At 42.4% G+C, this 23433-nt stretch overlaps 3 protein-coding genes and 1 long non-coding RNA gene across 10 annotated transcripts in view; 3 read left to right on the plus strand and 1 right to left on the minus strand.

Moving 5' to 3' along the window:
• Positions 1-836: 836 nt before the first annotated feature.
• On the minus strand, positions 837-5774 carry LOC124862450. The gene is made up of 3 exons (XR_007036923.1): positions 5660-5774; positions 1059-1308; positions 837-957 (listed from the first exon to the last, which is right to left on the minus strand). It is a non-coding gene; the product is annotated as an uncharacterized LOC124862450 (long non-coding RNA).
• On the plus strand, positions 5747-10556 carry LOC124862449 (transmembrane protein 238-like). 2 transcript variants are annotated; one of them, XM_047356361.1, is made up of 2 exons: positions 5747-6424; positions 9980-10556. In XM_047356361.1, the coding sequence occupies exon 1, from the start codon at positions 5880-5882 to the stop codon at positions 6411-6413; it is 534 nt and encodes a 177-aa protein (XP_047212317.1). In that variant the 5' UTR covers positions 5747-5879; the 3' UTR covers positions 6414-6424; positions 9980-10556. The 2 variants fall into 2 exon arrangements, with proteins under 2 accessions (XP_047212317.1, XP_047212318.1); XM_047356362.1 differs by lacking the exon at positions 9980-10556 and adding an exon at positions 7015-7073.
• Positions 10557-11004: 448 nt separating this feature from the next.
• On the plus strand, positions 11005-19703 carry LOC124863021. The gene is made up of 3 exons (XM_047357257.1): positions 11005-11113; positions 11324-11707; positions 18274-19703. Exons 1-3 carry the CDS (start codon positions 11005-11007, stop codon positions 18552-18554), a joined length of 774 nt encoding a protein of 257 aa, XP_047213213.1. The 3' UTR covers positions 18555-19703.
• A 2789-nt stretch (positions 19704-22492) lies between these two features.
• LOC124862181 (methyltransferase-like protein 22) overlaps positions 22493-23433 on the plus strand; it is a 35707-nt gene continuing 34766 nt past the window's right edge. For 4 of the 6 annotated variants that reach the window (XR_007036882.1, XM_047355995.1, XM_047355998.1 and 1 more), the window contains exons 1-2: positions 22493-22634; positions 22756-22818. The gene's annotated coding sequence lies outside the window, so the exon portion shown is untranslated. Of the gene's footprint in view, positions 22635-22755; positions 22819-23141; positions 23291-23433 lie in introns of all 6 variants that reach the window. The other 2 variants (XM_047355996.1, XM_047355997.1) reach the window with 2 other exon arrangements.

Genomic DNA, 23433 nt, shown 5'->3' on the forward strand with positions numbered 1-23433 from the left:
TGATGTTGGGCAACATTAGATTTTAAGACGTCGCCCTTACACTGCCACCTACTGGCCAACATGGTCAGCAGGGAGCCAGAAATGCAGAGCACTGTTTGGCCAGCTCAGTAAATCAGAATATTACTGCAAATTTCAGTAAGTTCACTAAGTGAAACACATATAGGTTCAGTTTCGAGCCTTTATTTCTGTTTATCTGCTTCTAGCAAATGAAAACATTTAAGAATAAATTATTACACCAGACCAATTAAAAACATTTTAATACAGAAATGTTGGTTAGGTTGTTTTCAAAAGGTTCTTTTAATCTGACTGAGCCTCATTACAACCCGGTTTCTGATTTATTTGATATGACTTTAGTATCAGGTGCTTACAGGTAAAGGACATTACTGGTAGAATTAACTGGTAAACATTTTAAAGAACGTTTGAAATTGTGATATTTTTTCCATTAAAGTGGACTTCATGCATCATTGGTTGTAACTTGATTGAAATTATGACCATTACAGTGAAATGCTTCCAACAGAATTGTGTTCCTGCATCAAAAAACTTCAATAAGGCTTTTTGTACAGATAAAAAAATCCTCCTTAATTCAACTGTGTGGGGAATATTAATATCTATTAAGGCTCAAATGCAGAAGATCCTCAAAGACCTACAGTTGAGGTAATGGAGCTAAACTCAAATCAATAAGTGATTTGTCTAAAGGGTAAACAGGAACTTAAGGAGGTGTCCTTACAATTAAAATATTGTATAATAGGAAAATAAAAATGTTAAGATGTTTTTCATGTTTTAATGTCTAACTGCATATTGTCAACCAGAGATACCTTGTAGAAAACTGAGGTTAAATCTGTGTGAAATGGTTCAAGGTTTCCTCTGTTGAGCTGACATCTAGAAAGCTATTTTCCTGATGGTGCAGCTGTAGAATCGACTATCTGTAGAAACTGTTCAGCACTGTAGTCCCTGAAGCTTTAAAGACACAGAAACGTACTGCTTTTAAGTCCGAAGGGATGCTTTCTACAGAACTTCTATTTAAAAAGATGTCCAATGATGAGTCATGATGTCATTACCTGGGCTGGTTAGAGAGATTATGATCAGGAGCCCACTGGAAACGCCACCATTACAGGAAACAGTGGATGATTCAGGGGAGTAAGAAATATGAGCTGTTCTTGAAGAGTTCCTTAATGCTTTGGTACCGACGATGTAAACCAGCTGATGGTCTCTGTCCTGCTCAGGAAATGGTTCCATCCCTCTAATCTGCAGCATCTTCGTCTCGTCGTCTGATCTTCAACTGCCTTTCTGCTCTAGCAGCATTAAAACCTAGTTGTAGATATTTTTGCCTTAATTTCCAGGTAAACGTGTGAATATCTGAAGGGTTCCCGTCGATGCAGTGGACACAGAATGCAAATTTATTGTTAAGCTCAATGTTTTAGTAAGAGCAGACTAACTAGGGCAGCTATTGTAGTATTTGTCATCCTAAATCAATAGATCGGTATCGTATACGTAAGGTCCAAAAAAGTCAAATTCTTAAAAGCCATTTTTCACAGTGTCTCTTCACATTTAATTATTTCTTACATTTCTTTGTTCATTCTGATTTTGACAAATCTTTGGGCAGCATTTTTATTTTGTGGTTTTTATTCAGGTGTTCGTTCTGTTGTGACAAATATACAAATTTATCTCCTGACATTCTTCATTTCTTGCAAACCTGTGAGTAAATTCTGCTCCTGAAGCTAACTCATGGTGTAGTTCTAGTTACACTATTCACCATTAGCGCCTTTAATGTAGGAAAGTTCATATTCAAGGAGGTTTGGTTCAAAAACCTGAATTTAAACAATGGGCCAAAGCCCATCGTCAGGAAGTTGTTCACGTTACGTGGCCTTGGTGGAAAACTACTGAAGCTAAACAACACCTATTGAAATTGGTGAAGTTACATTTTTCTCTTTAAACTTTCCAGCAGACTAAATATAAGTACATAAATCAGTAAATGACGTGTATTGCTAAGAAGTATATTTTGACATATAGCCTCTGATTTTGATTTGGGTGTATTCAGGGAGCCTGCAACACAGATTTAATGGTCTGCAATTTTCATCATAGGTACACTTGAACTGTAAGAGGCAGAATCTGAGAAAAAAATCCTCAAATCAGATTAGATGAAATTTCAATAATTAATTTGTCTTTTATTGCATGAATAAGTATTTTATCACCTATCAACCAGCAAGGATTCTGGCTCCCTCAGACCTGTTAAGAAGCCTTCCTATACTCCACTTCTTACCTGTATTAATTGCACCTGTTTGAAACTCATTACCTGTCTAAAAAACACCTCTCTACACACTCGTTGGAAGACCAAAGAACTCTCTAAGGACATCAGGGACAGAATTGTAGAGCTGCACAAGGCTGGGATGTATGGAAGCAAATCGTTACCATATTTCAAATGAAAAAGCATTTTCAGAAATGCTTTTTCATTTTAAGAATGTGGCTGCATTGTTTGACTCATAAATAAAATTAGTAATCAATCATCCTATTTGCATTTGCATTTTCTTCTTCATGACTGCACATTTTATTCCATAATCAAAAAGAAAACAAAGCAGACATTGCTTTTTTGTTTTCGTGGTCTGCCCGCAAAGTACTGCCCAGAACTCAAAAACGAAAAATCATTCCGAGCTGCGGGCGCAGCAGAGTGACGTCATCAGCCGCTCTTCCTCATCTCCCTGCTGACCGAGCTACCCATCTTGTCCGGTAGGGGGCGCTGTGCACGTCTGCATTGCATGACATTGCAAACGTGCTGAGAAATTGATTGAATTGCAGCAGGGACGAGCTCAATTTGTGGCAGTGGCAGGAAGAACTGGTAGTTCTGGTGGCAGGAAGAACTGGTAGTTCTGGTGGCAGGAAGAACTGGTAGTTCCGGTGGCAGGAAGAACTGGTAGTTCTGGTGGCAGGAAGAACTGGTAGTTCCGGTGGCAGGAAGAACTGGTAGTTCCGGTGGCAGGAAGAACTGGTAGTTCCGGTGGCAGGAAGAACTGGTAGTTCTGGTGGCAGGAAGAACTGGTAGTTCTGGTGGCAGGAAGAACTGGTAGTTCCGGTGGCAGGAAGAACTGGTAGTTCCGGTGGCAGGAAGAACTGGTAGTTCCGGTGGCAGGAAGAACTGGTAGTTCTGGTGGCAGGAAGAACTGGTAGTTCTGGTGGCAGGAAGAACTGGTAGTTCCGGTGGCAGGAAGAACTGGTAGTTCTGGTGGCAGGAAGAACTGGTAGTTCTGGTGGCAGGAAGAACTGGTAGTTCCGGTGGCAGGAAGAACTGGTAGTTCCGGTGGCAGGAAGAACTGGTAGTTCCGGTGGCAGGAAGAACTGGTAGTTCCGGTGGCAGGAAGAACTGGTAGTTCCGGTGGCAGGAAGAACTGGTAGTTCCGGTGGCAGGAAGAACTGGTAGTTCCGGTGGCAGGAAGAACTGGTAGTTCTGGTGGCAGGAAGAACTGGTAGTTCCGGTGGCAGGAAGAACTGGTAGTTCCGGTGGCAGGAAGAACTGGTAGTTCTGGTGGCAGGCTGTGGCATCCTCATAGCAGCCTTATGGCCCGGGACATCCAGCGTGTTTTTAAGCATTTATTTATACATTTCTGTGAGTGATAATTCAGAATAGCCGCTCGTGATCTATAATAAACCAGCTGTTTGTGCAATAAATCTTCGTCATCCTTTCAACACGTCACACATACACATAGTGCTATTTATTTTCCATGTCAAGTAAATACAATCACCTTATGTTATGGGTCTAAAGCTGTTTGTTAAATAATAATCAATAATGAAATCATTATTTAAAGGTAACAGGTTATAACAATAATGACATCCTATTTGCCGATAATCAGCATCAGCTTCCACAAAAACAGCAACAACCGCATTGGCAAACTTTTACGGCCGGTCTGGCACCTTCTGGCATCCTCGCGGAATCCCGTGCCACCCTGCGGCAGGCTTTGGCAGTTCCGGTGGCAGCTTCGGTGGCAGGTTGTGGCGGAACTGCCACAGTCAATGCAGACGTGCACAGCGCCCCCTACCGAGCAAGCCGGGTAGCTCGGTCAGCAGGGAGCTGAGGAAGAGCGGCTGCTGACGTCACTCTGCTGCGCCCGCCGCTCGGAATGCTTTTTTGTTTTTGAGTTCTGGGCAGTACTTTGCAGGCAGACCACGAAAACGAAAAAGCAATGTCTGCTTTGTTTTCTTTTTGATTATGGAATAAAATGTGAAGTCATGAAGAAGAAAATGCAAATAGGATGATTGATTACTAATTTTATTTATGGGTCAAATAATGCAGACACATTCTTAAAATGAAAAAGCATTTCTGGAAATGCTTTTTCATTTGAAATATGGTAACGATTTGCTTCCATAGGGATGGTCTACAGGACAATAGGCAAGCAGCTTGGTGACAAGGCAACAACTGTTGGTGTAATCATTTGAAAATGGAAGAAACACAGATTGACTGTCAGTCTCCCTCGGACTGGGTCTCCATGTGAGATCTCACCTCTTCATGTATCAGTGATCACAAGAAAGGTAAAGGATCAGCCCAGAATTACATGGGTCAATTACCTGGTCAATGACCTGAAGAGAACTGGGGTCACAGTTGCAAAGGTTACCATTGGTAACACACTACGTCACCATGGATTAAAGTCCTGAAGTGCACCAAGGTCGCCCTACCCAAGCCAGCACGTGTCCAGGCCCGTCTCAAGTTTGCCCATGATCATCTGGATGGTCCAAAGGAGGCATGGGAGAAGGTCATTTGGTCTGATGAGACAAAAACAGCTTTTTGGTCTAAATGCCACTCACTGTCTTTGGAGTAGGAGGAAGAATCCTACAATCCCAAGAACAACATCCCAATCCCAACTGGGAAGCATGGGGGTGAAACATTCTTTGGTGATGCTTTTCTGCAAAGTGGGCAGGACAACCGGATTGTATTGAAGGGAAGATGGATGGCACCGTGTACAGTGAGATTCTGGGCAGCAACCTCTTTTCGTCAGTAAGAGCATTGAACAACCCAGAGCACACAGCCAGGGCAGCTAAGGAATGGAAAAAAAGCATCTCAAGGTCTTGGACTGGCAATGCCACTCTCCAGACCTGAACCTACTACAAACTGGTTGGAGGGAGCTGAAAGTTTGTTTTGCCCAGTGAAAGCCCCAAAACCTGAAGGATCTGGGGAAGATCTGTATGGAGTGGTCCAAAATCCCTCCTGCAGGGTGTGGAAACCTCGTCAAGAACTACAGGAAACGTCTGATATCTGGAATTATGAACAAAGGTTTCTGTACCAAATATTAAGCTTTGTTTTTCTGAAGTATCAAATGAGTATCTCATGCAATAAAATGCTAATTAACAATTTAAATATTATACAATGCAATGTTCTGGATTTTTTGTTAGATTTTGTCTCTTACAGTTGAAGTGGACTTATGATACAAATTAGACCTATTTTTTTTTTAAGTGGGAAAGTTTGCTATATTGAGAGTGGGTCAAATACTTATTTTCTCTACTGCACATATGCACCACAGGCGTTTAGGATTTTGATTTGTAAAGAAATATAGAAAACAATACAGGCTTATCCATCTAGTTCTAGTTCTGATTGCGCAGTTCTTGGTGTTGGTCTATCACATCAAATCCTAAAATACATTGAAGTTTTTGGCAAAATGTGAAAAAGTTTACATACCCTAACCCACAGCACTATATGTGGTTGCGGAGTGGGTAACAGGCCCATTGGTCCGTGCAAACAGCCGGGTACAGTACGTTACCGGACAGGTGCCTCATCAGCCCCTCCTCCTGTGAGCATTACGCCCCTCCTGTAAGGTGTGCCTGCCCTGAGCAGGACAGATTGTCTCACCTGGCTCACCTTACAGCCGCTCAGACATTAATGGTGCGGGCGCCTGAACATGGAGGCAGAATATCGGGGTCTGGGCCGCTGTGTGTGCAGTTTCTGGCTGGCTGTAGCCTTTGACATTGTGGGCCTGACCGTGCTTCTCATCGGGGTGTTTGTCAACGTGTTTTTCTATGACTTGCTTATCTACGCAGGCGCCATCGTTATCTTCCTCAGCCTCATCTGGTGGGTGTTTTGGTACTCTGGGAACATCGAGGTGCCCCCGGTGGAGCTGGAGGATGACGTCGGTCTGCTGAAGAAGAAGGGCTCTGGGGGCGGCATCGGCGGGGCGGTGAGGCGTCTCTCAAACCGCGTATCCAACGGAATCAGGAGCTCTTTCCGCAGAAACGACGGAGGACCCTTCAGCAGCCGCGCAAGCCGCGCGCAGAGGTCAACTGCCGCGACACGGGGCTCCCCGCAGACTGGACAGGTGGACGTTGCCATGGAGACGGTGGCCCCGCAGGAAATCACTCCGCAAACTGCAGTTTCCCCCGTGGCGGGCTGCGAAGTAGAGATGCCACACACAGCTATGGAGACTTCACCCACATAACAGGTGGACAGGTGAGGCCTAGATCACACAGATCAGCTCAAAGTTCAAGATCTAACAGCCGCTTTATTGCGCTGATGAATATTTGTTATATGGGTGTAACATGCACTTGGGGGACCTTTGGGATTGCTGTGCAATGTTTCGAACAGACCAGGTGTGTATTTGCTGTGTTGTAAGTGATTTCCTATACTACCCATTGTCTACAATAAGGAAATAAGATTATGTGACTTGAAAAAATAATGTCTAACAGCAGGAGGACACACTTTGTTCCCACATTTTATTTAATATGAAATGGTGCCTTCTACCACAGGACATTACCTACCAACCATCTTTCAAGCATCTCCACTGGGTGACATTTCAAGCTCACTTTGACAACCAAAAAATTGAAAGTGATTTGATATGTTCTACTCATAGCTGATTGTAAGGGAAACAATATTTACCTGCAGGAGGTCACTCACAGTGGGTTTGGTTTCTTTTAGGATGGGTCAACTGACAGAAACAGGAATAAGAGTTAAATTAGTTAATATAACAATTATATTTGATGTATTGCCTTTGTGCCATGAACAATGTTCGTTCGTTCGTTCGTCGTCTTCCGCTTATCCAGGACCAGGTCGCGGGGGCAGCAGACTCAGCAGAGACGCCCAGACGTCCCTCTCTCCAGACACCTCCTCCAGTTCCTCCAGGGGGAGCCCAAGGCGTTCCCAGGCCAGCCGAGAGACATAGTCCCTCCAGCGTGTCCTGGGCCGTCCCCTGGGCCTCCTCCCGGTGGGACGTGCCTGGAACAATGTCTAAAACAATATTATGAGTACTGGAGAATAAATATCTATAGCAACCACTGCTCGTCTGCATCTAATTCGCTGGAAGCTCAGTTTCTCTTACTGACCCTGAACACATCAGATTGGCCCCTCTCTCGCCCATGCTGCAAAATTTTGGACTGGTCAGATCGTTTACTAGGTGAGGTGGGGGAGTATAGCAATATTGTTAGAAAATTAAGGAGACCTTGAAGAGTTCTGGAGTTTTTCATATCACTCACTGATGTTGGATTAATAGACAGATGACTTGTTCATAAAGGAAAGGAGATCAGAAGGTGAAGTTAAACAAACAAGACTTTTAGCACCTAATCATTCTAAAAGAGAAATTTCCAGTGATCCAGATCCAAACTGCTCAGGTTTAATAGATGCTGTGGTTTTGCTGATAAACTGATAAAAGGATGATGGACCTTATTATCACTGCCATCATCAAAGGCTGAGTAATTTGGTTCCAAGTGATTTGCTCAGCTGTTAAACGGCTTTCTTTCTGATCTCTCTGATTCTTTCTGCTGCTTATTTTCATTATCAAGTTGGTTTAATACTGATCATTGATCAAAGTTCTCTTTCCCATTAGTACAGTATATAATTTAAGCTTAAACGTACTACTCTCTGTAACAAAACGTAGCGTGTTGATAGGCTGCTGTTCGAGTATCTCTTCTCTGGACACTGCCCTGTGTCTCTGTTCGGCTTGTATCTGTGATGTAGGATATTACTGTGTCAGCTGTTGGTTTAGTGGGTTTGTGTTTGGGAGGTTTTTTAAACAGCTTTTATTCTCATTTTTATATATTAGTGTCATATAAAGCATATATAAAAAAAATTATATATATAGACAGACAGACAGACAGACAGACAGACAGACAGACAGACAGACAGACAGATAGATAGATAGATAGATAGATAGATAGATAGATAGATAGATAGATAGATAATTTACCAAAGTCAGATGTACCATATTTATTTTAAACCTAAACAGTAGCCTGCAATGAGTGCTTTCTTTGATGAAACATGTCATTCAAATTCAATTCAAAAATACTTTATTAATCCCAAAGGGAAATTAAATGTTGTTGTAGCTCATATTATGAAGGTTTCCTCAAAGAAACGTTGTACATGCTGATGGCTGTGGGCAGGAAGGATCTCCTGTAGTGCTCCGTCTTACAGCAGATCTGAAGAAGCCTCTGACTGAAGACACTCTGTTGTTGTAGGACAGTCTGATGAAGAGGATGTTCAGGGTTCTCCATAATGTTCTTCATTTTATGAAGAATCCTTCTTTCCACAATGATCTCCAGAGGTTCCAAAGGAGTCCCCAGAACAGAACCAGTCTTCTTTATCAGCTTGTTGAACTTTTTCAAGTTCCTGGTTCTGATGCTGCTTCCCCAGCAGATGATGGTAGAAGAGATCACACTTTCCACAACAGACTTATACTTATACTTAATTGAGTAGCTTCACTATAAAGTAGTTATGTGTTTAATATTATAATTTATTATAAATCCAGAATGCAAAAAAATACATTTGCTTCAGAACTTAAATTGCTGTTGGTTGAATTTTTTATTTAATTGGACGTAGTTTCAGAACTGTGCATCCACATCACAGTTGACTGTAAGGGTGATGTCGGTGGTGGTGGTTTGCTTTGATTACTGCTCCACACACTCTTGGTATTCTGTTGATGAGCTTCAAGAGGTAGTCACCTGAAATGGTTTTCACTTCACAGGTGAGCAAAAGATGGCTACTTTGAAGAACCTAGAATATAAGACATATTTTCAGTTGTTTCACACTTTTTTGTTCAGTATATAATTCCACATGTGTTAATTCATAGTTCTGATGCCTTCAGTGTGAAGCTACAATATTCATATTCATGAAAATAAAGAAAACTCTTTGAATGAGAAGGTGTGTCCAAACTTTTAGTCTGTACTGTACATTGCAGTGCTAGGAAATAGATTCAACTCCTGGTCTGTTTAAATGCTTAATAATAGATCATAGATAATAGAAGTCATGCCAGACTGATAATTTGATTGTTAAATTTATTATTTATTATGAGTTTGATTGTTTTCTTAAAGATACATGAGTATCATTTAGTATAGCACTAATAGATGCTGGTGATGTGAAAACGATACCAAATATATATATTTTAATTACAGATGTACCCATGAGCAGCACTTAACTTAATACCTTTTATGAGTCTAGTAAGTCAAGTCAGTACTGAAAGAAAATGTGAAATTAGATTAAGGGTTTATAGACTGGAAAGTTCTGCTTTCTGGTGTGTTGCTGTTTTTTTTGGATAAATGTGAGATTTCACTCCAGTTAAAACCAGATTTTTAGCCTTAACAAATGTAAATAAGAACTGCTAAGCATCAACCACATAACTTAGCTTTAAATCTTAAGCATAATGACTGCATTCTCGCCTTGTTTAAATTATTACAAAGCAGGTTCACCATCCTACCCACTGATCCATGATCAGGGTTATGTGTCCTCTGTGGTAGTGTAGGGCTTTGTTCCCTGTTAGTCAGATGTGGTTTAAAAGCGGAACTGAAAGAACTTCCTGTAACTACGTGGCTGTAAAAATCTCTTATCGCTGTATAACCATTAACCTGAGCTGGGAGCTCCCTACCCTAGTTTAAACAATAGCAGGTTTTTCTGAAACCTGCTCCAACACTGATGGAAAATGTTTGATCAAATGCTGAAATCACTTTTTGATCAGTTTTAAAATCTATCCTAACAGAGCTCGTTTTAATGACTTTTTGTTCTTCTCTTTCTCCTCGACAGGGAGACGTCTTCTTCAACACAGCCTTTTTTGAAGTCAGCCCGACTTACAGAGCTCAGAGTCTTCAGTTTACTCATGTGGATGATACTTATTTGAGAACTGTCTAAGTTTCTAGAGAGAAAATATTCATATATTTGAAATCAGTAAATATTGACATAAGCAAGATTTTAGTATTGACTTGGGAATGTATGCTTATCTGAGCAACCTTTGAGGTTTTTAGTTTGTCAGTTTTCCTGCATGGATCAGGGTCCCTAGCTTCTATTTAAAAAAAACACAGATGAGAGTTATAAATTAAATCTGTGAATGGGACTTGTTGAACTGAACCCTAAAAGTTCAAAAGAAATGAAACAGCTAAGAAATGCATAAGATCTCTTTACTCATTTTGTTCAAAGAAATGTGTACTATTTTGTATGAAGTGAATGACATGCGTTTTTACTCTTGGTTTATAGTGAACATATTGTGTTTATTAAGATGCTTGTGACCTCTGTAGAGTGGTCAGAATTTATTCTCGGTGTTTGATTTAACTGACCCTCTCTGATTAAAGATATTTTAATAAAAAGACAGTGCACTTAAACATTAGCAACTATAACATATCTGAGATATCACTTGGATGGATTGCATTACAATTTTTCATAACATTTTTGACAAAGGAGGTATAGTTATAATAATAAGGGGACATCACTAGGAACATGTTAGGTAGTCCAGTTTCAGATACTTGCTGATTTGGTCTCTTATTTTAACATGTCTTGGAGAATGGCTGCTGCTTGTTGGAAAATCCCAAATATAAACTGAGGTGTAGTTTAAAACATTTCCACTCAATCAGATGAGATTAGATGTTTTCAATGTACACTGGGTTATTAATGTAAAGACACAAATGCAGAGAAGTTCATGGAATCAAGGCAAAATGCAGGAGCAATGAATGGAATTACTTCAGTTCATTTAGGTTTGCAGGTATCTGTTTCGACACAACGTTTTTAAACTTGCACAACAGCATATCCGTCAAGTGGAGCCCTGGAGGACCTCTGCGATGGCGAAGGTCAGGAGGTTGGCGTTGGCAACAGCAAAGGAGGTCTGGAGGCCAGCAGAGAAACAGGACCCTAGGAGACCAGTAGCGGTGGAGATGAAGGAGGCTGACAGCAATGGGGTCTGGAACTAGGTGACATAGGATCCGAGATGAAGACCTGGAAGCCAGTGGTGGAGGTGGCAGATGAAGTCCAGAGGCCTGTGGCATAGGAGGTCTGGAGGCTGACCTGTGGACTGGGAAAACCCACGAAGAATCTTGTCTGGAGGTCAACCAGGGAACTAAGATAATCTTCAGAAAACCTTGTCTGGAGGCTGACTGGGAGATAGGGAGAGCCCCCGGTGGAACTCAGAAGAGTGGAACCCACAGTGGAACTCAGGAAACTGGAAATCATGGTGGAGCTCAGGAGGACAGCGGTGGAACCACTGGAACCTTCGGAGGAGCACTGGAGGGCATTGTGGAAGCCGGAAGAACCCTCGACAGAGCTCTGAAACGTGGCATCGAAGCCAGAAGAACCCTTGGGGGAGCAATAGGAGTTGTCCAGGAGACTCCTGGACAACAGGATTCTCTGATGCCCAGACTGTGGACGAGAGGACTGCTGCTACTGCTATAGTTATTGATGTAAGAACCCCTGCTTCAGCGGAAGAGGGAATTGGTGTAGCTGCTGCTGCTGCAGACAAGGACTTGGAAGCTCCTACTCCTGTTGCAGGTGTTGCCCCTCTCTGGCCGGAGAAGGGGTTGGAATAGTTACCCTGAATCTGAATAACGGAAAGAAGGAGGCAGATGTATAAAACGGCTGCATCGCTTGGCTGCAGGGTTTATTCTGCCGTTTTGCCCCTTGCTGGTCCTAACCCTTTTAGTGATGCGCCCTCTCCTGGCACTCCAAGGTACTACAACTATAGAAAACTGTATGAAATGGCCAGGGTTATCTGTTTATATGAGCCTTACACTCTTCCCTGCTTTTAGAAATGTCTCCTGACATTAGCAACAAAAGCATTCCCAAAAAATAAAAAAAATAAAAAAATCAATATGCTTGGATATAACAATAATATGGGTGTGTTATATAGGGACAAACAACAGTACTTGTGAATGGGTACGCTGGTAATACTGCGTTTACCCCTGCAGTCCACTTGTGGTAAGAAGGCTGTCCCAAAGCCTCATAGGTGAGCACCTCTCTAGCCATGGTGGTCCTCTGAGATCTCCGGAGGGCACTCTCTAGATGTTCACCCTCATGTGAAGCTTGTATCCCAAGTGATCTTTCCTGCACCTGTTCCTCTTCCACTTGATGTTCATCTTCTTGGTCGACACTAGTGCTAATGTAGTCTGTGACTGGATGTGCATTTTCCTCCTGGGCTGGGGTCTGGGTGCCTCGCGGGAAAAGTTGATGGAACTCACTGGCCGTAGCACTCAGTCTCCTGTCCGTAGAATGACTCCGCTCTTGCTGTTGTGGATTAGTGGTTTGAGTTCTCACTAACTTGTAGTATGGAATGGGTGTGTACACGCAGTCTTCCTCATCTGACTCAGAAATGTGCTCACTCTGCTTTTCCATCTTTGTCTGTTGTTTTTCTGGCTGCCTTCTGGGATTTTGAGCCGGAATGTTCTCCTCAAGGGGTAGTTCATTAACCGGTAGCAACAAGTTCCTGTGGAGGACACGAAGTGCCTTGAAGCCTTTCTCAGGTTGCACCTTATAAACTGGTCCCTCATCCACTCTGTCCACAACACGATGTACAACTTGTTCCCAATACGATCGCAGCTTGCCAGGTCCACCTCGCTCTGACAAGTTCCTGACTAACACCCTGTCACCTGGCTGCAGAACTGCACCCCTGACAGCTTTGTCATATCGTCTTTTACCTTTGGCAGAAGATTTTTCACTGTTTCTTTCAGCAATTTTGTATGCAGCTCGCATTCTCTCGGCCCACTTTTGTGCATAGGTCTGCCGGTCAGTAGTCTCTGGAACTGAGTTTTTGGTTGGGAACAGCAGATCAACAGGTAAGCGCGGAGGATGACCAAATAAAAGGAAAAATGGTGAGAAACCAGTGGACTCATGTCTCGTACAGTTATATGCATGTACCACATGGTTGAGACTGTCTTTCCACTGAGTCTTCTTTTCCTCTTCTAAGGTGCGCAGCATTTGTAGTAATGTGCGATTTAGTCTCTCTACCGGGTTACCTTGAGGATGGTAAGGTGTTGTCCGCGAGTGTTCAATACCAGCCAACTGCTCGAGCCTACTGAACAAACTGTTCTCAAATTCCTTCCCCTGGTCATGGTGAATCTTCTCTGGATAACCAAAGCGAGGAATGAAGTCGTGAAATATCTTGTCAGCTGTTGTTTTTGCTGATTTATTCCGTGTCGGGTAAGCTTGGGCAAATCTAGTAAAATGGTCTACCAGCACAAGTATGTACTCGTACCCTTGACTTTGCTCCAAGTGGAGATAGTCGACTGACACTAGTTCAAAGGGACTGCTGGTGGAAATGTGTCCCATGGGAGCTCTTTGGGGCAGATTGGGACATTTCTGTTTGATACAGGAACATCTCTTGTTAACATAGTCCTCAATTTCTTGCTGCATGTTTGGCCAATAAAACCTTTCTCTAGCTAGATGGATTACTTTCTCTGCTCCAATATGTGCCAGATCATTGTGGAGTGACTTAAGGACCAACAATTTCAACTGATCTGGGATGACAAGCTGCTTGTGTCTTTCTGTCTTCCTGTACAAGATTCCGTTTTCTACTTCTAACTTTGTCCATTCATACAGTAGTCTTTTTGTCTGTTTTGTCATGTTCCTTTTATCTCTGTCATTCGGGGTCCAGTTTCTCATTTTAATGAAACCACTTCCTTTCTCACCATATCCTCTTGTTGTGCTGTTTTTATGTCTGTTGGCTCAATACTGTGCACAATTTTGTGAGACATCTCTTCCTTGCAGTTCTCCTCCACTCGTACAGCTGCAACCCAAGGCACATTGTCTTCCTGAACAGCTCTGCTGCCTTGCCAAACAGCTGATACATCATCTGAAATGCTGTTTGTGTGGTTCCTCATGCAGTCTTGCAGCTGTAAGGGGTAACGTGATAATGTATCTGCATCCGTGTTCATTCTGCCTGGCCGGTATTTAATGTCAAAATGGAAATCTATGCCCAACAGCATTCAGTCTGGCAGTGCTAAGAACATACGTGAGTGGGTTGTTGTCTGTGTATACAGTAAATGTGGGTGCATAATACAAGTAGTCTCTAAACTTGTCACATATGGCCCACTTTAATGCCAAGAACTCAAGTTTACCCGAGTGGAGATGATAATTTCGCTCAGCTGGTGTTAATGTTCTAGACCCAAACCCAATAACACGTAGCTTATTGTTCTGCCACTGATATAATACTGCACCTAGCCCTTCATTAGACGCATCAGTGTGGACGATGAACGGTATGTCAAAATTTGGGTAAGCGAGTACCGGGGGATTTGTCAGAAAGTCTATGAGTGTAGCTACCACTCCCTGATGTTTGTCAGTCCATGTGATAGGAGTTTTTGAGGGTAACTGTCCTTTGTCTTCCTTACTGTGTTTAGCTTTCTTTTTGACCGTCTCGTTTTGGATAGTTTTTCCCTCTGTGTTTGGTTTTTGTAGCAGTTCAAATAATGGTTTTGCCAAGCGGGAGAAATCTTGGATAAAGGAGCGATAGTATCCGAGAAAGCCCAACAGTGACTTGACATCTCCGACAGTCTGAGGCTGTTTCTCTTTGAGTGCCAAGACAGCTTTCAAGTCCTGCTGGTCCATTTTAACTCCTTCTCCGGACACCGAGCGTCCGAGATAACGAACCTCTTGTTTGAACAGTTCGCACTTTGTGGGTCTCAGCTTAATCCCATGGTCTCTCATGCGACACAGAACTTGTCTTAGATGGTTTACATGGTCCTTGAATGTTTTAGAATAACACAGCACATCATCAAGATACGGTGCACAGCACTCATCCCGTATCCCCTCCAACAGGCCCTCCATGCACCTCTGAAATGCTGCAGGTGCATTTGTTAGTCCAAATGGTATCCTTATCCATTCATACAAACCCCATGGAGTGCTAAAGGCTGTAAGGTGCCTGGATTCTTCAGTGACAAACCCTTGGTGGTAAGCGCTTCCTTGGTCCAGGATGGAGAACCATGAGTTGCCACCCAAACTGTCAAGCAAATCTTGAATCCGTGGCAGTGGGTGCCGATCTGCCACTGTCTTTTTGTTTAGACCTCGGAAATCCACACAAAGACGTAAACTTTGATCTTTCTTCCTCACACATACGACTGGGGAGGAATAGGAGGAGACTGATTTGTGTATCCACCCTTGGTCCAAAAGGTTTTGTACATAGTCTTTGACTTCTTTGTATAGGGGTTTAGGGATTGAGTTATAAGACCTCTGGACAGGGTTGTTGTCGACCATGTTAATGTTTAACTGCAAGTCTGGTATACAACCTATATCCCCTTCCCCTCTAGCAAAGACATCAGATTCCTCAAAAAGCATTTGACGCACTGCCTCTTGCTGCTCTGGGTCTAAGTGTTCTAAGCTAACAGGAGGGTGCCATTTTTCTGCAACATTTGACTCTGCTGTCCTGTTAACCTGGTCAACCTGTGTAGCACACAAAACTATGTCAGTATCCCTCTTTGCAGGCTGCTGAAGCTTATCTAGATTCATGGGCCTGCACTCAATGACCTCTTAAATCTGCCCTAATATGGTGCGTGCTGGCAAGAAGATGTCATGTTTACTCTGATTGCAGACTGGGGTTTTAACTGCCCCAGACGGACCTGTGGGTACATTCAATAAGGCAGGGAAAAGCTCCAGCCCGTCTGGTAGGTCTGATTTCAAGGCAGGTTCAAATAAAGCTGTGCCACCTGGTGGTCTTGACTTGACGTGACATCTAATTTCACAAACTTGGCCACTGTGAATCGTAAGACCTTTTCTACCAACTCTGACAATGTCACTCACTGTGTTCTTTCTAATTGGTTTTTTACTTATGACTGCCACAATAGTCTCTGCAGTATGTTTTTGTACCTTTAATGCTTCAGCGAGAAGATCATTCAAACTGATACTGCCTGGCTTTTCGAGACTCTCTAAAATGATCTCCTCGATCACATTGAAGCCTAACAGCAATCCACTAACACAGTTCTGGCTAACCAGGGCAGGCACTTGAATAGCAACTTGGCCATGTGTGGGACTCCTAATTTCTATTAAGACTTCCACCCACCCATCAAAAGGTAAATTAGTCCCATTAGCTGCTGTTACTCTGAGTGGGTCATCTGGCAGAAGGTCTTCCAGAGGCCCGATCTCTATGTTGGGAAGATATCTTTGGAGCCATGACCTGGTTACTATGGTTACTTGGGCTCCACTGTCCACAAGCATGTCAGTTCGTATGCCATTTAGGTAGCAGGTAAGCATACATCTCTTTCCAATCAAATCTGCAACTCGATTACCTTGTCTTCCTCTCGGCTTTACTGGTGGTTCATTTGGGGTTTGAGTCTTTTCCTTGTACCCAGCTGCTCTGACGTGTGACGCTAGCATGGATGTGGTCACTGGTGGCCCCTTCCCAGTGACCCCTTCCAGTTTCCCGCTGGCTTACTTTTGAGCAGGCAGCTCTGTGTCCCTCCTTACCACACTTAAAGCAGTGGTTGCAACGGTCAAGTCCCTGTGTTGTGCATGATTGGCATTTGGCTGACTTCGTCGTGTTAGGTGGTTGTACTGTATTCACTGAAATAGTCCCTGTAGATTCTGGAACTTTTGTGGCTGGTGTGAAAGCCTTTTCTAGAGTCTTCATCAATGCAGACACATGGGCTGTCAGTTCATGTATGGCTGCACGCTGTGCTTGGACTTCAGCTTGGGTCTGGAGAACGGTGGCTTGGACTTCGGCTGCGGGCTGGGGTAATTGTTCTTTTTCCCCTTGGTGCGTGGCATTAACCGTCACTACTCTGGATTTATGTGAAGTTTGACCTATTCGTGTCTGTCTCTCCACTTCTTCCTGAACTGACTTGGTAATCGCTTCGAGAATCTGATTATCTGTCACTGCGCTTTCACTCATGAGCATTTTTAAGTCTCTTCTTACATATATATATTTCTCACTTATGCCCTGGTACAGGGAGTGAAGAAAGACACTTTGGACTAACTTTTGGTCATACTGAAAACCTGAGCTCTTCTGCTGTGATGAAAACACCACGCGCTGCTTCAGCCCCATCAACCGATACATAAACTGCTGTGGACTTTCACGATCTAGTTGTCTCGCATTACTAAGCTCCTGAAATAACTCAGAACTACTTTTGTCTTTTAAGTGTGTTCTCAGGAACTGCTTGAGCTCAGTCACAGTTAACTCATGTTTTGTCAAAAGCATATCTTTAAATGCACCTGGTCTGATGATTCTTAGCACTGCCCGAATTATCTCATTTTCAGTAAAGTTCTCAGCTAAACCCTCATCCATCTGTTTGCACAGAGCACCATAACTAAGATCAGAGTCTGAATCAGATATTTGTCCACTGTGGATTTTGAACTCTCTTCTTGGCAAGAACGCTGCTACGTCAGATAGTTTAACTATATCTGAAGTCTGGCTACTTATGGATGGCTGTTTATCCACCTTAGCATAGCCAACTGGTGATCCTGAAGCAGCCTCAGTCCGTAACTCTTGCACCTCCACACTGGCTGTGTTTGGTTGCTGTAGCTCCGTGATGAGGTCGTTGAAGAGTAGCAGACGTGACATACCTTGGTCCTCTAGACTTGCCAACTGGTCATTTTTTACAAAGTCCACGATAAAGTCATAGAGTTCCCCCTCTGTTGGACTGTCATCTGGTAGCTCTTCCTTTACCTCGTCCTTGATGGAGACTGCCAATTGGTGGAGCACATCAATGTTTGCAGAGCTGATGAGCTGGTGCCGTTGTTTCTGGATGCCTCGCTGCACGTCACGCAGTACCGACATCTTGGGTCACCGGGTCACAGTTGTGGCGCGTCTGTCCAGGTACTGATGTCTGATTCGGTATTGGATGATTATCTACGCTTCAAAATGCAGAAATCATCCCGGACGAGCCCCCAGAATGTTGCCCCTCTCTGGCCGGAGAAGGGGTTGGAATAGTTACCCTGAATCTGAATAACGGAAAGAAGGAGGCAGATGTATAAAACGGCTGCATCGCATGGCTGCAGGGTTTATTCTGTCGTTTTGCCCCTTGCTGGTCCTAACCCTTTTAGTGATGCGCCCTCTCCTGGCTCTCCAAGGTAGTACAACTATAGAAAACTGTATGAAATGGCCAGGGTTATCTGTTTATATGAGCCTTACACAGGCAGGGACGTGGAAGCTCCTGCTTCAGATGAGGGCAAGGAAGCTACACGATGCTGTAGACTGCTGAGAGGCAGCAGGTTAAGGCTAGGAGCAGATTCAAGTGCTCTGGGGAGACTTGAAGCGTGGTCAGCTGCTGGAAGCTGCACAGATGGAGTTGGGGGAATCACTCTCTGCTGCAGCCCACAGGAGGGCACTGAAGGAGTAGTGAAACATAGTGGAAAGTTCTGGACTCGAGGAGGCAGAGAAATGGCCGGTAATGAGGAGGTGGCACAGGAAGCCTGAGACGAGCTTAAACACTTAAATAGAGATGAGTGGAAAAATGACATAGAATGCTGATGTAAGTAATCAGGATATTTGGATCATCTGCGGCAGAAGGCAGGCAGAGCAGCTGAGGAAAGGATACTAATTAACACATATGGAGCTGGAAGTCCAAGAAGGTTGGATGGAAAATGTCTGTGAACAGCAACTTGCCACAGATATTCAATTGGATTTACAGCTGAAACTTGACTGGACATGTCTAACACATGAATATGCTTTAATCTATCTATTTCCATTGCTTCTCTGGCTGTAAAAGTACAGCTCCAAAAATGAAAAAAGTAACACTTGCTGTGCCTCATTTTAGAAAGTGAAACTCACATACATTCATCACACATAGAGGGAACTATTTCAAGCCATTATTTCTTGTAATTGATATGTACACCCCCCCTCCGAAAATTTGAATATTGTGAAAACGTTATAGCATATTTATAGATGTTGAGTGGGTGGTAGGAAAAGGTGCACCAGCAGCAGTGATAACTGCTGCCTTGAGAACAGGACAAACCCCCAACACCCGAGCCACCGTCGCCTCACAAATGGGGTGTCTGTGGCTCAGGTGGTGGGGGTTTGTCCTGGAACTGGTGGATTACCGGTTCGACCCCTGTTTCCGTCTGTCTCAGTCGTTGTGTCCTTTGGTCCTTGAGCAAGGACACAACGACTGTCTTGGTCAAGACACTTTACCTGCCTTGCCTGCTGATGTGTTTACATTGTCAGTGTGTATGAATGGGTGGGTGGATGACTGATTGTAGTGTAAATAACTTTGGAGTCTTCAGACTTGATAAAGTGCTATACGTGCAGGCTATTTACCATTTACTTTCTGTATTCCCCTCCATCTGATCCTGCTCATTACTCTTCTCTCCCTCAGCACTCTCACTTTATTGGTCTCAGATGTTCCTCATATCCTCCAGATTACTCACACCTGCTATATGTCATGTCTGCATTCATCCCTCAATATTTAAGCTCACCTGTTGCATTTGCCCTGTGCTGGATTTGTCAGTTTCACTTCCTGTTTTCATGTTGTTTTCTCCTGTATGTGACTCCGCTGTTTTCTTCATCCTGTTTCCTTGTGCTCGCTGTAACTTCCCTGATTTTTATTAAATAAATCAAATGCTCCAGTCTGTGCCTGGGTCCTGATCCTCCACTACACTCCATGACAATCAGGGTATTCTTCTGCATTTTATACAATCACAAACTGCAGCAATACATTTACTACTAACGATTATAAATTACTGTTATTCATGTTTGATTTAATGGGACACTGAGGAAATGCAAATAGCTTATTACCCACTAATTACTACATTTTAATACTTGTGGTAGCTATGTGGAATTTTAAAGTTTTGAAGCTAGTGTTAGTGATAACCTGTATTTTGTTTTTACTAAATTCATGGTTGGGAAAATCACTTGGAACGCTGAAGTCGGAATTAGTCAAAAGTTCATTAACAGCTCTGACTTCAACATTCAACATGGCAACCTCACAGGCGACCATCTGACTGTTTCTAATGTAATCAATCAACTCCTGTTAGTGATACAGTTCCTGCAGAGTCCGACTTGACAAAAACATGTTGAAAAATACAAGTTTCTTTTTTTTGTTTTAGATTTTGAACTGATTTTAGGGACTGCAATGAAGGGGTAGACCATGCCTTGTTGTATAAACTGTGTTACTCCTTGTAATTAATAAGAAATCCTGCATTTCACACTCACTTTGGTGTTTGATTTCTCAGATCCTTTTTGTTTGTATGCAGAGATTTGTACGGTCTAGGACCATAATCAACGATTTGGGATAGGTAATCTGGTCTAGGACCAGCAAGTTAAATTATCTGACCACGGACCAATTGTAATGGTTTAATATAACACTTTTGTCTGCATTGATCTCTTACTATCTCACTATTTCAGCTCTGCTCAAAACTACAACACATTCAGACAATGTTAGGATTTAGGCTGTTTAAATGCCAATTTGCTTACATCACGCTAATATTTTGTGTGAAAAACACACACCGAATGATGTATTTTCGAAATAATGGATGTTGGCCGGCTATGGGATTTTAATAAAATCTGTTTTAGATATGTAAAGGATTAACCAAAATATTGATATTGAATTATTATTTTTATGGCATCCAATTTAAATGTTACTATGTTCTTACATTCTTAGTGACCACAATGTTTACTTCAAATAACTGCTTAAAGAAAAATAGCACCACAAATTGTATTTAAACACAAAGTAAAATCCACCAAAAATTCGATTGAACCAATCATATGTATACACATACACCTGATGACCAATCAGCATACAGAGGATGGTACTTTCCAACTGTTTAAACCAGTGTCCAATTGCGCTCTGGCTAAATACACTTTGCCTTAAAAGGGGAGATAACGTCCCACATTCATAGCAGCACAGTGTTGCCAGGTGTACGATAATTATCGTATTTGTACGACAATTTTGCTCTCTGTACGATCAATATTCCTAAAAAAAGGCCAAATGTACGATAATTTGACCATTCCGTGAATGTGTGGTTGTAATCAGTCGTCATCAGCCTATCGCCAAAGTCTGTCGGAGTTTTTTTGTGAACCCTGAGGGCAGCGCCTGTGAGTGGGCAGCAAAGCCTCGGTGACCCGTCCCCCCTTGGATGGGTTGTACTGGAATTCTAATTTCCCCTCGGGGATCAATAAAGTATCTTTGAATTTGAATTGAATTGATCTGTGTCCGGATTCGGGAACAGATGCTGGAAATTCCAGCCAATCGTGCTTTTCTAAATGTGACCTACGTGTGACGTGATGCGTTGGTCTCAGAACAACGGCCATGATTGGCTGAATAGTCCACTGCGCCCGCCCATGATTGAGGAAACGAGGAAAAGAGGAAAAGAAAAAAAGAAAAGAAGAAGAAGCAGAGCCCGGCACCGTGGAGCTGCAGCTGTTGATAAATTCATTCCTTTCTGACGCCATTCAACACATCAACAGACTTGTTATTTTGGTTATGACGAGTGTACGATAATTTCCCTCAAAATACGATAACTTTACGTCTCTAGTACGATAATCCTACATTTCTCACCTGGTAACACTGTAGCAGCACCTCATTCTAAAAGATGCACAGCAAATTCACACAAACACAGGCCACACACTGCAGCCATAAAAACACTAAAGACAATAGTATGATGATAAAAAAAAACATTTTGTAAAATTGTTTAACTCGATAACAGCAATAGACAAGTTTACAAGTTTATTTAGCATATAGATAGTACATCAGATTGTGAAGACTGAAAAAATTCAAATTGATAAAAAACATAAATATAACAATCAGGTCATGCACAGAAACTCATTGCTGTGCCAGAAACTTTAGGATCTCTGCATATAAAAACAGCACACATTTGTTCTGATTTGCTGATGTAAACGTTTTTAATTAACCTTAGTTTCCATAATGTTTTTTAATAGGAAAAGAAAACAAAAATTTACCAGAAAACAAAAGTAGGTTTTAGGTTTTCTAAAATCAGTTTTGGACATGTCAAGTATTAGACAAAGGGAAGATTGTGATGTATTATTCGTTTTTTGTGTAGCATCAGATTACTTATTAAAGTATCACATATTTAATATTTATTACACTTATAACCATTGATTAGCCATAAACATTGACTTTGATGTATTATTAGTCTGTTTAGCATCAGATTTAAGGACGTCGTTTGAGGACAGAAATGTTCCATTAAGTCTACTAAACACCACAGTTTATAATCTCAAAGCTATTACAAAATATGATGTAAGATGTTGGGTGACATTTTTAGAAAGAAATCGCAAAATGTATCATTTTAACTTTTCACCACTAAAATCAGACTTTTTCATCTCCTCTCATTTAATCGAATACAATAAAATGTAATATAATCAGGAGCAATAAATAACCGGAAGTTCCGGTTGGATTTCCGAGGTAAAGCAAACGCACCATAACAATTTATGTTGCATTCAATGTTACATGGGAACTAGTAATTGTCTACGTCCGACATAATGCGGCCTTTAAAGTAAAGCTAAACCTCTTTTATTTTTTCCGTATCTGTTAACAACAAGGTACGTCACAATGTTTTATGTTGTTTTTTTCTTGCTAATGCTTGTTAACAGAAAATATACAAATTTGATGGCAGCCATATTAGCTCGGTCTAACAACTTCTTTATGTACTCTTGGTCGCAGTGTTCCTACGTTCGAGGTAATTGAATGCAGCTTAAAACTGTCATGTCGGCCCCTGTACCGATGGTGAGTGAGCCTGTTTTAGTGAAGTAGTAAACATTTGTCGGACTTTAAGAGTAGAAACGATGTGAACAATTGCTCAGATGTAATGGCTAGCAGAGTTAGCCGTGGTTAGCTGTGCTGTGGTCGGTGGGGCGCTTAGAGTTTTGCTGGTAAACAATAAGTCTCAGTCCAGATAACCTTCTTGCAGGATGTCAGTTAGGGGGAGACACGACTCAAGGCAGGGGTCTCCAGCCCCAATCACTGAGATCCACTGAACTACAGTTTAAGATGCATTCCTGCTGCAACACACCTGACATGTTGCTTCCTCGGCGTCTTTTGCTCTGCAGAAGGCTGGAAATGACCCCTTCAGTTGATTCAGCTTTGCCAGAGCAGGGATGGATCTACTGTAGACGTTGTAGGACAGTGTGGGAGACGTCTGATTTAAGGAATGGATGGAAGCCGAGCTTTTTCTCCAGGGTGCAATCAAACAGCAGAGGCATGTAGAGTATTTTACTGCTTAGATCATTTAGTTTGTTTTACATTGTATGCTGATTAATTTATACCCATTCATCCAGTTAAAAGGGCATTCAGCATGCAGTGATGTTTGTAGAAAGATGGCATCAACATCTAAAAATAAAC

Source organism: Girardinichthys multiradiatus, chromosome X (assembly GCF_021462225.1).
Source record: "Girardinichthys multiradiatus isolate DD_20200921_A chromosome X, DD_fGirMul_XY1, whole genome shotgun sequence".
Lineage (NCBI taxonomy): Eukaryota > Metazoa > Chordata > Actinopteri > Cyprinodontiformes > Goodeidae > Girardinichthys > Girardinichthys multiradiatus.